Source organism: Chiroxiphia lanceolata, chromosome 5 (assembly GCF_009829145.1).
Source record: "Chiroxiphia lanceolata isolate bChiLan1 chromosome 5, bChiLan1.pri, whole genome shotgun sequence".
In the NCBI taxonomy this organism is placed as follows: domain Eukaryota; kingdom Metazoa; phylum Chordata; class Aves; order Passeriformes; family Pipridae; genus Chiroxiphia; species Chiroxiphia lanceolata.
In genome coordinates this window covers 34,097,702-34,111,813 of record NC_045641.1, presented here as the reverse complement: position 1 = coordinate 34,111,813, position 14,112 = coordinate 34,097,702, and the positions used below count along the sequence as shown (strand labels likewise).

At 39.1% G+C, this 14,112-nt stretch overlaps 1 protein-coding gene across 3 annotated transcripts in view; it reads right to left on the bottom strand.

Annotated features, from left to right (window-relative positions):
• Positions 1 to 14,112, bottom strand: part of TBC1D30 (TBC1 domain family member 30) — a 53,853-nt gene that overhangs the window by 37,905 nt on the left and 1,836 nt on the right. For all 3 annotated transcript variants that reach the window (XM_032688326.1, XM_032688327.1, XM_032688328.1), the window contains exon 2: positions 13,234 to 13,398. In XM_032688326.1, coding sequence (XP_032544217.1) covers positions 13,234 to 13,398 — 165 coding nt within the window. The remainder of the gene's footprint in view (positions 1 to 13,233; positions 13,399 to 14,112) is intronic.

The window sequence follows — 14,112 nt, the reverse complement described above, 5'->3', positions numbered from 1 at the left end:
CAGCCTTCAAGTGGTCTTGTCTTCTTATGTTTTTCAAAGAGCCTCGTACCATGTGTTTGCCCAATGATGTCCAGTTTGTCCAGCTCAACAGGTTCCTGACTTCACTGGACCTCTCTAGACATTACTATAAATGTTAGTAATATTCAATCATTCATATTGGTTAGTATATGTTTTAAAAACATATCAGCTATGTACATTGATTACTCCCTCACTCTCACTTCCTTTAGAGTCACTGTATAATTATTTTTCCTTCAGGACCCAAGGCCCAGTATCTATTGCTGCCAATGAATGCTGGACAAGACAAGAACTTGGCAGTAACATATTGGGGTGTCCTAGTTAGAACAGCTGAGACCAGCTCATCACTGTGTAGGTGTAACACAAAACTATGTATTCTATACCCTTCCGTGCCATTTCCCAGAAACTGTTATCAACAGACCATTTACAGCAGCTGCCCAGAGCACGCCTGACCCCTCAGGCTATAAGCTGGGTGTTAAGAGGCCTGTGAGATACGAGGATGCTCCTGTCCTCACACCCACTGTGGAACTCCCCGCACTGAGGGAGGTACTGGGCATTCCTGCCTGAACCTGAGGATGTATAATCTTGGGGTCTTGGGACTTCTGTACCACCCGTGGGATCCAGAGAAGGACTGCGACTGCGACTACCACTCCCAACCGGACTGCAGTCACCACTCTCACCAACAGGTTTTCCCTCTCCTTTTACTTTTGGACTCAGGGGGACCACGTGGGGCTCAGCATGGGAAGAGGGGCCCAACAAACACCACTCTGTTCATGCCCCAGGGTGCTGGGTTTTGTGGGTTAAAACCAATTGTTTGTCTGTGTAATTGTATTTATTGTATTATTTTTATTAAATTGTTATTCTGACTTATAACCTCTTTTGAGTTGGGTTCATTTCCCCTGCTGGTTTACCTTTACACCAGCACATGGGGGGGAGGGGGGACAACATAAAAAACCAAACAACCAAAACCACACACAAAAAAACCCACACCACATTAAAATGTTAGCTAGCTATCAATGATGCCTAATCCAACCCAAGAACCAAAAACTGTTCATGCTCTGTAGTTTGGCCATATGTATTGTATGGATGGCAGGGAAAACACTGATCAGTACCAGGTTGCTGTGATTTTAGGAAGGTAACAATAATTTATAGAGAAATAAATTTAGAGGCTGTTTCACTGCTGGCAAAACATAGCAAGAAGTTTCCAATTTTTACTAAGAAATAAGATACAAATGATAGGTTTGTAAGTAAGATGATGTAACATGGAGATGGAACATAGACTTGACTTCCTTGGCAAATTCCAAGGATATATGAAGAGCACTCATTTACTGCTCAGTAAGTCACATTCAGGTTATTAACAGCTTCAAGCAGAAAAGCATTTTAAAATCTGAGGTTCTCATTTAACTCTTCCTCCAGAGATGCTCCAGCACTTAACTATACGCAGGACTATTGATCCAAATAGACTAAGTTCACAGCCCATTTTTCTAGCACCTTATTTTTAAATGTCAAGTTTATCTCACAAAGCTGCAGAAACATAGCTGCTGGCACTGCCTGATGCTCCATAAATCAGTCTGTTCCTAGCACTAATTATTCCAGGCAGCTGTTATCCTCCATTTGATCTTTAGTACTCAGGAAATCTTCTCTTCAAAGACTAACTCCACCAAAGAATGTTTAGCATGTGCCACTTGAAGATAAAATGCATCTGAGTTACTTAAAGGCCATGTACCCTGTTGGGTATTTTCAGTGAAGCCTCATTAACCCTCCTACAAGTTCACAATGGTTTAAGAAAAAAAAAAAAGAAAAAAGTTTGTTTCAGTGGGAAAAAGAACAGCACCGTTACTTGTACTGAAGTGTAACCCCCAGTAGAATAAAAGAGGAGGTAGTGCTAAGCTAGGCAAGTGTCAAAGACTATGCATACAATCTAATCACACAACTTTTTCTCTCAGGCTGTTTCTACATCCAAATGTTTGTCAGAGAGAGATTAAAGACTGCAATGACATGGTATTGTAGTTATGCAGCTCACACAGGGACTCTTGCTGCGAGCTTATACACAAGAGCAATCTTGACATCCTGATTGTCCAACATTTGCCACAGATGCCATGGCTTTTCACTACCTGCAGGAATCGGAGCAGGATCTACTGTCAGTTCAAAAGTGTCTAAAGATCTGTGAAATATGAATACACTCAGGCGCACTTCTCGCACAGCACTCCTTCCCACGTGGCCTTTGGCACCACTGGTTGTGCAACCAGCTTCCTCACAAATTCCCAGTTAACAAAATGAACTCCTAGATTATACCATGGATGCTGACAATGCCTCCCAGCAAAGCACACAAGCACTTTTCAGGCCCCTTTGCTAGGTGGGGGCCCTGCACCCCAGTCTTCCCTCCATGGCCAACACTCACCCTGTCCAGACAGACATGCTGGGCTGCAGGATGGTAAGCTGTTTCACACTGTTCCTGAACCTATGTGGAAATTGGCACCTCCTCTCATTTAACCACAATAATCCCTGGGTGACTATATAAAAGATTTCCCAGTTTTTCAGGGAACTATTAGACTAACCAAACTTTACCACTGATCGGATATCCACAGCAGTGTCTGACAGTCAATTCTGATGTCTGACTGACTGACAGAGACTGTAGACAGAGAACAGGCTGTTCTGGCTGTTGTCAGCAAACAGCAGCATCCTTGCTCCAGATGACTGCATGCCTCTTCAGTTTGAGCTAATCAAATCCCACCTTCCAAAGTTATCGCAGTACTACAGAAATAAGACATCACTGGTTTGAGAACTACTTTGCCCAGGCATATTAGTATATAAGTACTACAAATAGCACTCGATGAGTAATACAAAAAGCCCCACGCACAATAATCTATCACATTAATTCCTGTTTCTAATACTAAGGGAGCATTTTATGTAACAAGTACTGTCCCAATACATCAACTTCTCATGGCACAGCTGTTGTGAGAAGCGTAATTCAGTGAACTTAAAACTCTTCATGCATTACAAAACTAATCCTGTAAAGTTAGCTATGACTTTGCAACAGTGACAGGATTACTGTCACACAGAAGAATACAGAAAAGAAGCTAAGCAGTCAATGTCCAAGTTGTATGCATACCCAAAACAAACACAATCTCGGGTGTAGCACTAACTCAACCAATTTCACTGTTGTCACAGCTGCTAGCACACTGACAAAGAGTATTTACAACATCCTATACCAAATGTTGCAGAACAAGAATTTAATAGTGACTCTGCAATCTATACATCCTTATATTGAAGAATCTGCATTTTATGCTGCAAACTAGATTCAGCAGTCAGACTAGTGCTTACAGCATGATTTACTGAATTTACTGTTTGGTTCCATGATAAGCAATGAAATATTTGTTCTGCAAGAATAATTTTTTATATTGCAACCACATTCAGCTATTACTATTCCATCAAGTTTCTACATCATTAAAAAATACTGCTGAACTATTTATTAGGGAGGGAGAGAAGAAATAAAACTAATTGTAGTTAGGTAAGCAGTGGTTGATTCTCTCACCACCTCAGGTGACTGTCACAGGGTGCCCCTTCCACCTCAGCAGCTGGGGCCAGCTACAGAACACACCTACACAACACACTTCAGACAGGTCAATTTAGCCCCACTTCACCCTCACCCCAGATGTCTGCCATTTCCCAGGACAAGCATTCAATGTGGGGCAGGATGGAAGGATGCAGGGTTATGGCTCTCCATTTCACAGGGCCCACAAGCTTATACAGAAGTGGGACACCACAGCTGTTTGACCAGTGTCTCCCAGATCTCACCATGCTCCTTTGGGGGAAGGGCTGGTATGTCCCAAACAGTAAGTCACTGCAATCAACATCCACTTGCTTCTGTGTGAGGCACGTTTGGGGTCAAGTTTGATGCTCAGTGGGCAGAAGTGAACAGGTAACTGAAAGCTCTCTCCTGTCAGAGACAAGTGCCTGAGGTCAGATGCTCATTTGCTCAGCTTCCACCTAGTCCCAAACACCTTTCCCATGAAAATCTCACCTCTCCAGACACAGTGGCTTACTGGACTGGAAAAGGAACAGCAGCAGGAGGCAGCACATTCCTCAAGGACATAATGGTCTCTTAGTCAGCAGGCTCCACACTGTCTCCAGGAATTTACCAGTAGCAGTGACCCCAACTCCAATGCAGACAATTTCCTATTAATGGCAGCAGTCGAATGATACTTAGAAGAAAAAAAGCGTCAGTCAGGTATAGTCTTATACCCCCCATGCTGATACTGAGCACTGCCCAGTGTCACTTGAAACTGTAAGCACCTAGATCCTGAACAGACTCCCAGGGTTTGTAGCAAAGGCAATCCTATCTCTGGCTCCTGACACCAGCTGAAGCAGCCACCAGGACAGTTAGCTTAGTTAAATCCTGAAGAATGTAGCCGAAGGAGCCCATAACGAAAACCATTTTCAAGAACCGTTCAAATTTTAGTCAGTGATGGAATATGATATTTGTTCTGGGGGAGCCGGGAGGTATTTTTCATGGAGGTAAAACATTTCAGTGGTGAGAGTTAGGGACAAAGAAGTTAGGAAAGTACATGACACAAAAAAGTAAGGATTCATATAATACCTAAAGACTCAGAAGGAAAATAAATGGCTTAGGAATGCATGTGGGGTCCTCAGCTCCATAACCAGCCTGGCAATCCCAGTGCTGAGCAGTCAGGGAGTGAGCTGCAGAGATGGCTGGCTGCACAATCCCAGGAAGATCTCTGTAACAAAGTTGGTTGGAACTGCTTTAATGGAAAGCTCTGCCATAAAATAACAGCTTGTGGAAAGCAAAGTCCTTTACAGCAAATTGTCATCTTTGATTAAAACATATTTCCAAATGCTAAAAGCATAATTTTTACTTTTTTTAGGATTAAACATTTTATCACCTTACTTGAAAATGGCTCATTACCTGACATGAAATGAAAAAGGCGTCTGAACAAAGCGTTTTGGTTCTAAATATAAGCTTTCAGAATTTTGCTTCATAAGCAATTGACTTTTGTGAGTGGGTGTTTTATTTCATGCTGGAATAAGATATTTTAGTTGCTGTATTCTTAAAGCAAAATTTCCCTCAGAGTAAGGATTCCAGGTTCTGTAAAGGTCTAATCACTTAGTTCTTGACATCTTTTTAATCTGATATTCTACAGTGGCACAGGAAAAAAAATCTTTTCAACATCAGAAAAGAAATTCTGCTTCATCTTGGGAGTTAAGAAACTGAAATTAGCACCAAAGTGGCTACTGAGGGATACCAAATCTGAACAATCACAAAATTTGCCAGGTTTGCAAGGAAACTGACTGGACAGTTTGTCAATTTAGAATTCATATTACAGCTTTGTTTTTACAGTGGAGAATACTAGCGAGAGAAGATGGCGGTCAGCTGAAGTATTTTTAATTAGTCACACATCAGTCAGCTTTCTGGAGCTAGCACACATCATCATGAAGAGCTGGCTGGAGACAGTGACACAGGGTGGTCTCTCCCTGTAGGGCTTACCAATGCAACTGCTCATCAAATGATCAAAGATGTCAAAATTCATTACTTACAAGATCATGCTCTGTGTGCACATCCCATCAGCAGCACAGTTACACTTTAAGTCTGGGAACTTAGTTGATAGTTCTCTAGAAGAATATCCTGTGAGAGGGATAGTGCTGTACCAGAATTTTAGTAACTTGCTGCTCTGTTAAACTACTTCCCTGAGTCCCAGCATCCTGGTTGTGCTCTCAAAGACCAGTTCCAAGATGATACTCTCATCAAAAGACAGTAACCATGGAATTCACTAAGTAAAAACTTCTCAGGATTATTCCGTTAATGATTAGCTGTCAGTCTGCTATCCACACAGTTGGTATGATATTTAACAACACTTTTCTTTCTCCCAGAGTGATTGATACCCAGAATATACAATCTAATTTACATCAGCAAATACTAAACATGACACACACCTACTCATTGAAACATTTCTTCGTGACCTGAGGCACAGCAATGAGTGTTACTGCTTGCAGTCCTTCTCCTCCAAGTCTAGTGTTAACAAGAAAATAATCCTTCTCAGTCCAGCTCCCATTGCAACAGAATAAGCTTTCACATTTCCCAGAATCTTGGCTCGCTGAAGCTGAATGAAACATGTTAGTCAAATGGCATCCAATTTTATGCCCTTCTGAAGAGCTCTCCAGTAATATTTTTTAACATCACACAATTTATTAACAATACTGGATAACAATGAACAAGTCAGTTAAGATCACACTTACATCTAGAGCCATTTGCCCTTGTGCATAGCCCATTCCAAGGGACCAGCAGGTGAACTTCACAACCCAGATCAAAAGAACTCCTACCCAGTGGCCCAATGCATCTTATGGACCAAGCACATAGCTACCATCCCCACTGAGCCAAGCTTCAGCATTCCTGAATACAGGTTCTCTCCTTTTCTAACTGGTCCATTACTTCACTCTTTGCAAACCAGCACAGGACACAAAATGGATCAGAAAATCCTTGCTAACCAGTGCTCAGACCACTTCCACATCTGGAGTCATAAGGAATAGAGAAAGACTTTGCTGTGTGCAGCACAACTAACAGTTTGATGAAAACAGCAATAATTAAAATTGAATAGCAGTATTCTATTTATTTCCACATGTATTGCTACAAGTAGGCAAGTGATCATAAAGAAAATTCAGCCTATCTTTGGACACAGTTTAAACAAACAAGATGACTATGACATTTTCAAGCTCATGATTGTTTCATTCCATTTCCCTTTCGCCACCAGAAGACTTCAAAGGACAAAAGATCAGGTAGAACTAAATTAACAACAATTCATTAGGAAAAAAAAAGAAGTAGCCACAAACAACATTTCTTAAGTATGCATTTCAGAAAGCCACAGTATCAATTTAAAGGATCAAATTCATTAGCACCCACGAAGGGTAGGCTAGTAATGTAGCCAAGCACACAAATACACGAGGTAATAGGAAAGCTACTGAACTGAAACATGCAGCCAACTAAGTCATTTGAGAATGACTCACATGAAATCAGACTCCATAAGAACTAAACCTCCTATGTTAACTGCATCAAAAGAGGAATGCACTTTTGATAGATCAAGTAAATGGCTCTTGCTATAAAATGTTACTGAAGCAGATTCATCTGCCTTCAAACATCAGAGCTACTGAGTAAGATTTAAAATCTATTATATCAACACCTTGAAAATGACAAATGATTTTCTAAATGAATGACCTGTTTCATATCCACTTGGAAATCTAAATTAGAGTTGGAGATCAGCACAGCACATGCATGATAGTCTCTCTTTTAATTGCAAATGCAACACTGGAAATCACACAGACATTAATATTTTTATTTTTTAATAGAGAATATCCTCCTCTTTAATATATATTTCAGATGTTAAAGTGAAGAACACGAAAAGCAAATATGAGCTAAAAAAGAGCCCCCTAATTTATAACAGTGGAGATTCAGGGGAAGAGGGGTAGGTCAAAACTGCCATAGTAGCAACATTCATTGAGTAAAGCAACTCTTCACAAAGAAATTAAAAAATTAAACCAGAAAAATTGAGGTATTCCAGGTTAAAGCATATTTATACAACTGTGAAAGTACATCAAATTACTGGGAAACGAGTGAGAGAAGACAGATAAGCCACAGGCAAAATTTGATCTGCATGAATTATTACACATAAATAAAACCAAAACCCAGCCACAGAAATCCACTACACATATACACAAGTGCTTGTCCCATGTTAAGAGGCATCTGATCCAGAGCGAAATCAATCACAGAATACCAGGTTGAAAGAGACCTCAAGGATCATCTGGTCCAACCTTTCTCAGCAAAATCACGGTCTAGACAAGATGGCCCAGCATCTTGTCCAGCCAAATCTTTAAAGCATCCCTTTTTGAGGAATCCAACACTTCCCTGGGGAGGTTATTTCAATGGCTGATTGTTTTCATTGTGAAAAATTCTCCTCTCCTCCAAGAACCTTGTGAAGTTCACGTTCAATCAAATCAGTATTAGCTGTGCCCACAGGATATTGTGTTAAAGTCGTTTTCACACCTTTAACCAAACTTTTATCCTATGAACTAAAATTTGTGAATTTCTGCCTTGGTTTTGTAACAAATGTTGAGGGAAGAGGAGGGATGGAGAAAATGTGTAAGTAGATAATTAGTGCATGCAGAAAAAAGACAAGGAAGAACATATGAAGACAACCAAGGAATAATGTGAAGAAAATTCAAGACTGGGGAGTCATCTGGGTAGACACTGCAGGGTAGACAAGACACAGGGATGGGAAAAAATGGAACAGGGCTGAGAAGTCCAATATTTAAAGACTGAGTGAAGTAAGAAAAGCTAATAAAGAGTTTGGAAGGGAAAAAACCCATAGGATAAGACACAGATGCAACAGGACTGCAGCTAAATGGAGGAAGGGAATGAGATAGAAAACAGAAATTTAATCTAGATATGTGAGTACTTTAACATATCTAAGTTACACTTTTCCAGAGACATGTGATCATGGTGACCTTGCCCAGTTCTCTCCTAAACAAACAACAGCAGGCAATGCTTTCCCACTTTCCTCTGAGTTCCGTAGCCTATGAGAAAAGTTGATGCTACAGAGGCAGTAATTCATTCTCAGAAGTTGAGGAGGCTTCATAGTCCAATCTTCTACCAGGAAACTGCCCACCCCTCGAGGACATGCAGGGTACCAATCTGTGCCCAGATGGTGCAGTTCATGCTGGCTTTCTATGCAATTAAGATGCACTCAAAGAGATCACTAACAGGGCTAATAAGTATAAACATAACCTTCTAAATTTCTGTAGATGGACTCTAAAATATTCAGCTCACTCAATCAGGAGCTTCTAAATAACACTCACAACCATGTGGGAATGAATGATCTCAGTTATAATTAAAAATCCATTTGTCACCGTTTTTCAACCACTTCATATACAGAACCTAATACTTCATTTGTGAATAAGATTTATTTGACAGCCAGATGCTAAATCTTTTCATTCAATTCTTGCCTGACTACATTTGTAAAGCACTTCTCTTCATGTTTAAGGAAAGGATATGAAAGCCATCAACCTATGAAAACCAGAGATACACCTCTATTCCTGCACAAAATAAAATATTCTGTCTCCCTCTACTGGCTCTGCATTAAATCAAACCAGGAGGAGGAAAAGAAAAACTAGAAAACTAATGCTTATTGTTATCTTAGAGAAATCTATACAGGATGCTATGCTGAAATAGCAGAAGAATAATACTTTAATCACAGTTTCTAAACAAGTATTACAACAGACAATACTAGGAGTCTTTCTGAACATGGCATGAAATCCATTTAAAGTTATTATAGGTACATAGCACCATAGCTATACAGCACCAAATTAATGATATATTTGGGAAATTTTCTACTGAAATAATTTCTTCATTAAAATACAAGAGAATATTAATTAACTTTCTGTTACTATAGCTTCAGTTTATTTTATATTGAATCAGATTTAAGCATTCCTGCTTGCCTCCAGCCAGACTGAGTTACAATTGAGTTGGATTATTTTAATTCTAAATAATTTATAGATAATACATGCTTTTAGTTCGGGTTGTTGGGGTTTGTTTGTTTGTTTGTTTTAATTAAAATGACAGGCAAGGAAATTTTGTGATTCAAGGAACTTCTAGTTTGCAATTCAATCAGTCAAAATATATTTAGTAATGTAAGCAAACTGGCACTATATAAAATCTAGGGAGATAAAAGACAGAGATGCCTTTTGAATATTCTTTAGATGACAACTGCAAAACCTGAATTTATTTTTTTACTGAATTCTGCTTTTCTCAAATGATATAATTAAGCACATAGAGCACTCTGCTTAGTTTTTAAGGCGGACTTGAAATAGTTCACAATGCTCCAGAACAAACTTATATCTTCTTACTCCAAATAAGTCAAAATCACAAGAGTAAGAGAAACGTGTGCCATGTTTGTCATGAGGCCATCACTGTGATTTCTCTCTTACTGATTTTCTTCATTGGAGTATTTTATTTAAATTTGGGTAAAAAATTATTATTGAAATGGAACTAGTGAGTCATATATCTTGCAAACTAGAAGTACAGCACAGTGTACTGATTTTATCACATATCCAGCAGAACAATTTACCCTCCCTCAACAGAGCCATAGCCATTCATGCATCTGACCAAAATGCATTTCACTCTGCAGTGAATTTTATCTTCTGTGGTAATACCTATTTGTATGCAAAACGCACATCACCTACCAGGGACAAGGGTCAACAGCGTAATGAGAAACACAATAAGTTATGAAGTTGTTCCTGGCAACTGCTTGTTCCTCCACATTTACTCTGTCCACTCAGGGGTTGAAATGCTGCAGGCCCTGTGCTGGGTATTGGTGGGTCTGAAGGACAAGCCAGTCAGATATGGGCTCCCAAAGCTGCCAGGGGGGAAGATGGGGGCAGGCCTCTCCTGTGCACTCAGCAGAGGTCAAAGACTGAGCAGTGGATGCCTTCCTTTGTGGGCTGTAAAACTCACAGACCCTGAGCTTTCAGACACCGAACACCATTTTAAGCATACAGTTTTTTAAACAGTACCTGGTTTTTTTCTCTCTGTAAAAGCAGACTAAAGCACAATAGACATTTCATCAGAAAATAATCAAATTTATCAGCCCTGTAATTTCCAAACTAACTGAAGTTACCCTTAAGAGTTAATTTGTCAAGCAGTATTCAAAAAGGGTCTGACATAACTTCATGAAAAAGTATTGTTTGCAATTGGTCTGTACAGATTGCTTAAAGGTAGCACTCAAACATAAGGATGTGAACTTAAGGTTAATTGAAAACTAGAGTTCTAGCTCTATACAAGAGATTTCACTATGTGGGGGAAAAAAATTCCCAGTGTGACAATAGTATAAACATACCATGAAACTCCATATAAATCAGGTGAAGAATCACTTGTATTTTGAAACATTAGAATTAATGATAATGTAACTTCAAGAAATTTTATTTGTCACTTCTACAGAATGTCATAATGTTAATGCTCAACATGAAAGCACATTATAAAGCTTTATAGTACATAACATTATGCTGCAAGTATTTACTTTCATCAGAAAAACCTAGAACAATTGAAACTTCAGGAAATTAATAATGCTTTGAATTTTTAAAAGTGAGAGGGTAGTCTATAGAATATTTAGTTTCCATGGGCTTTAGTGAACAGAAAAATTACATTTTGAGGCAGAGGGGGAGGTATGCAATTTTTAATGTTCCATCACATTAAATGTTCAGGGGTTTTTTATGGTTAAGAGATGAGAAAATAGATCTTTCCACTGTTAGTGTAAGTTTTGCAGAAACTTTAGAACATAATTACATATTCAAGCTACTCTAAGCAATCACTTCTCCCATACAGCCACTTCCACCACCCCCTGAAGAAATTGGAAACAGGGAACTGCTACAGAAAAGAAATTAGTTTACCCAATCACCTCTCCAATTTGACTCATTATATTCCAATACAGGGGTTCCTACTGCTACACAGGAAATAGTACAAAGACAAGAATAAACAGTTGGAGGGAAGAAGATCAGTTGTGCTGGCCTTTGGACAGCTGTTATCAAACATTGCCTCAAAGGCAGGATTACCAGGAAATTTCAAGTTATAGATCCTACAGCAAAAGCTGGAATGTTAGCACATCTACACTGAGCAATAAAAACACAGTCTTGATCTATTCGAAAGCAACTGCAGTTATCAGAAGTTGTTCACCACATCCCAGTGGCTTTGGATTAGACATTAAGGCAAGAAAAAATATATCACTCAGATGTAATACACAAATCTACACAGTCTTAAAAAACCCGCATACATATGCATGGATATTAGGCAATAAAATACATTACTTCAGCTATCTCAGTCGTTACCAGCACACCGTAAACATAATGCCCCATTAATTTCAGTGTAAAATGGTACCTCAAACTTGCAAAATCACATTCATATTTAGCATGAAATCCACATCCCTTTCAGTAACATGTTTTTACCTAACAAATGAGGCTCAGACCCCCAGAACTTACAGTCAAATCCTCTAAATACTTGAAACATATACAAAATTCAAGAAGTCTCATTTAAAAGGAGACTACAGTATATGCTTACATGCTAATGGCACTGAGGACTTGGTTATCAAGCTGATGTTAATAAAAAAAAAGTTTTCGAGAAGAAGAAATATGCCTACATAGCACATGATAGCCAAGAACTTACGTGCCAGGTTTAAGTAAAACAAAAGAACACTTTTAAATGCTTAAAAGTGAAGTTTCACATTAACAGACAAGCCCTTAACTAAACTACATTAGCACATGCCACTACAGTAAAATTCTTTTAACGAAAATTTTACATGCATCTCAAAGCTTCTGCAGACATTTTTATGAAAAGATCATGCTTTATTTACTGTACCTGAACATTTCTGTACCTGTCACGCTGCATGTTAATGAAAAAATAAGATAGGGAATATTAGGTTATTTTAGGTTATTTTCACATGTCCTTTCTAAAGGCATAATTCCTATTTATTTTTACACATGACATTACATGCAGTTTTACTTTAGCAGAACTATCGAAAGCACTTCAGCCTGTCTTAAGATAACAACTTTGCCAAGTCAAATAAAAAGGTTTCACTGTTCCGGAAAAAAAGGCTAAACAATTAAAGAGTAAGATCTCTCCTCTTTCCAATGCACTCTCGCAGAACCTCCCAAAACACTGGTACTGATAAAGAGGTTTGAGGGAAGTAGGTTTGTTTTTATTAATACTCCTCACCTTTGATCAACTTGACAGAAATGAGTTACATGCTATTAACAATGCTCTGGGAAGACAATTCCATATGGTGTCTATAGCTGCCAGTGAGAATCATTTCTATTTCTAGCATCTCCCTTATAACACTATGAAAGCAGACAGCTCCACATAGCAAGCACACCAAAACAATTCAACTCAGGTTGTCTGTTTAATTAAAGCTGAAAAAGCCTGGCAGACAACCTACAGTGAGGGTGCCACAGCACTACACACAGCTGAGGCTATGGCAGCTTACCCAGACGAGGTAGTTGAACTTTGACTGTTTCCAGGTGCCACTGACATCACTAAGAGCCAGTCATATCAAAGAAATAGCACAGCCTGGCCGCCTGACTTTAAATGAAGTGTGAAAGCTTGAATGAAATACTGCCCATATTAATGAAATAAACTACTTACACTAGCACACAGAAAGTACTTACACCGTTTCTGGGAAACCGCCTGCAAACAAGCTGTAACAATGTCGCAATTCTTCTGGACTTTTTGTACAAGCCTGTCTTTCTGCTTCAGAAGACGAAGCAACTTTGCTGATTGAATAGAAATTCTGTAATTCAGTTCTTGTTTTATAGTTGTTAATTCATCAACATCTGCCAACAAAACAGAGAAAACAACTTCAGTACAGGCCAAAACACTTACAAACAGCCCATTGTAGCTGACGTACAAAGAGACTTGCCCCATGGACATTTATACACAAGCTTTCTATAAATTACAAGTGCTACTGACTGGGGTAATTCCCAATTATAAATATTTTCAGGATCTGAGCCAAAGTCTTTAATTTTCTTTTAAACTAAAGTACTTCCATTTATTGCACAGCATATGAATCTTAATAATTATGCTATTATAAATTCATAGAATTGTGACAGATGTAGCCAGAATATCCAATAATAGTGCAACCAGGGGTAAATTTTAAATACAGTATATTCAAAAAGCTGCCTGTGCATGGGGAAGATGTGCATTCGTAACAAAGGAACACATTCAAGAAGCTGCCTGCAAAGCTACAAATTCAAGTTCAGAATGAGTGCGAAGTGGGAATCTCCACTAAGACACAACTGGACAGCTTCAGTCCAGGCCTCAGCTGCTTCCACTGGTCAGTCACAGTGTCACCAGACGCCTCTTAGTTCACCAAAATGTCTTAGTTTACTTCTGATATTCCTGTTGCCCCCTATGTGACAAGCTTCAGGTCCAGAAGAGGGAGCTGTTGGGGAGATAAATCTTAAGTCCATTTATTTTTCTGCGTCCTCTGCTCTGTTCTCAGAGGCTCACCCCACCAGTGAAATCCTGGATCTTGCCTATCACACGCT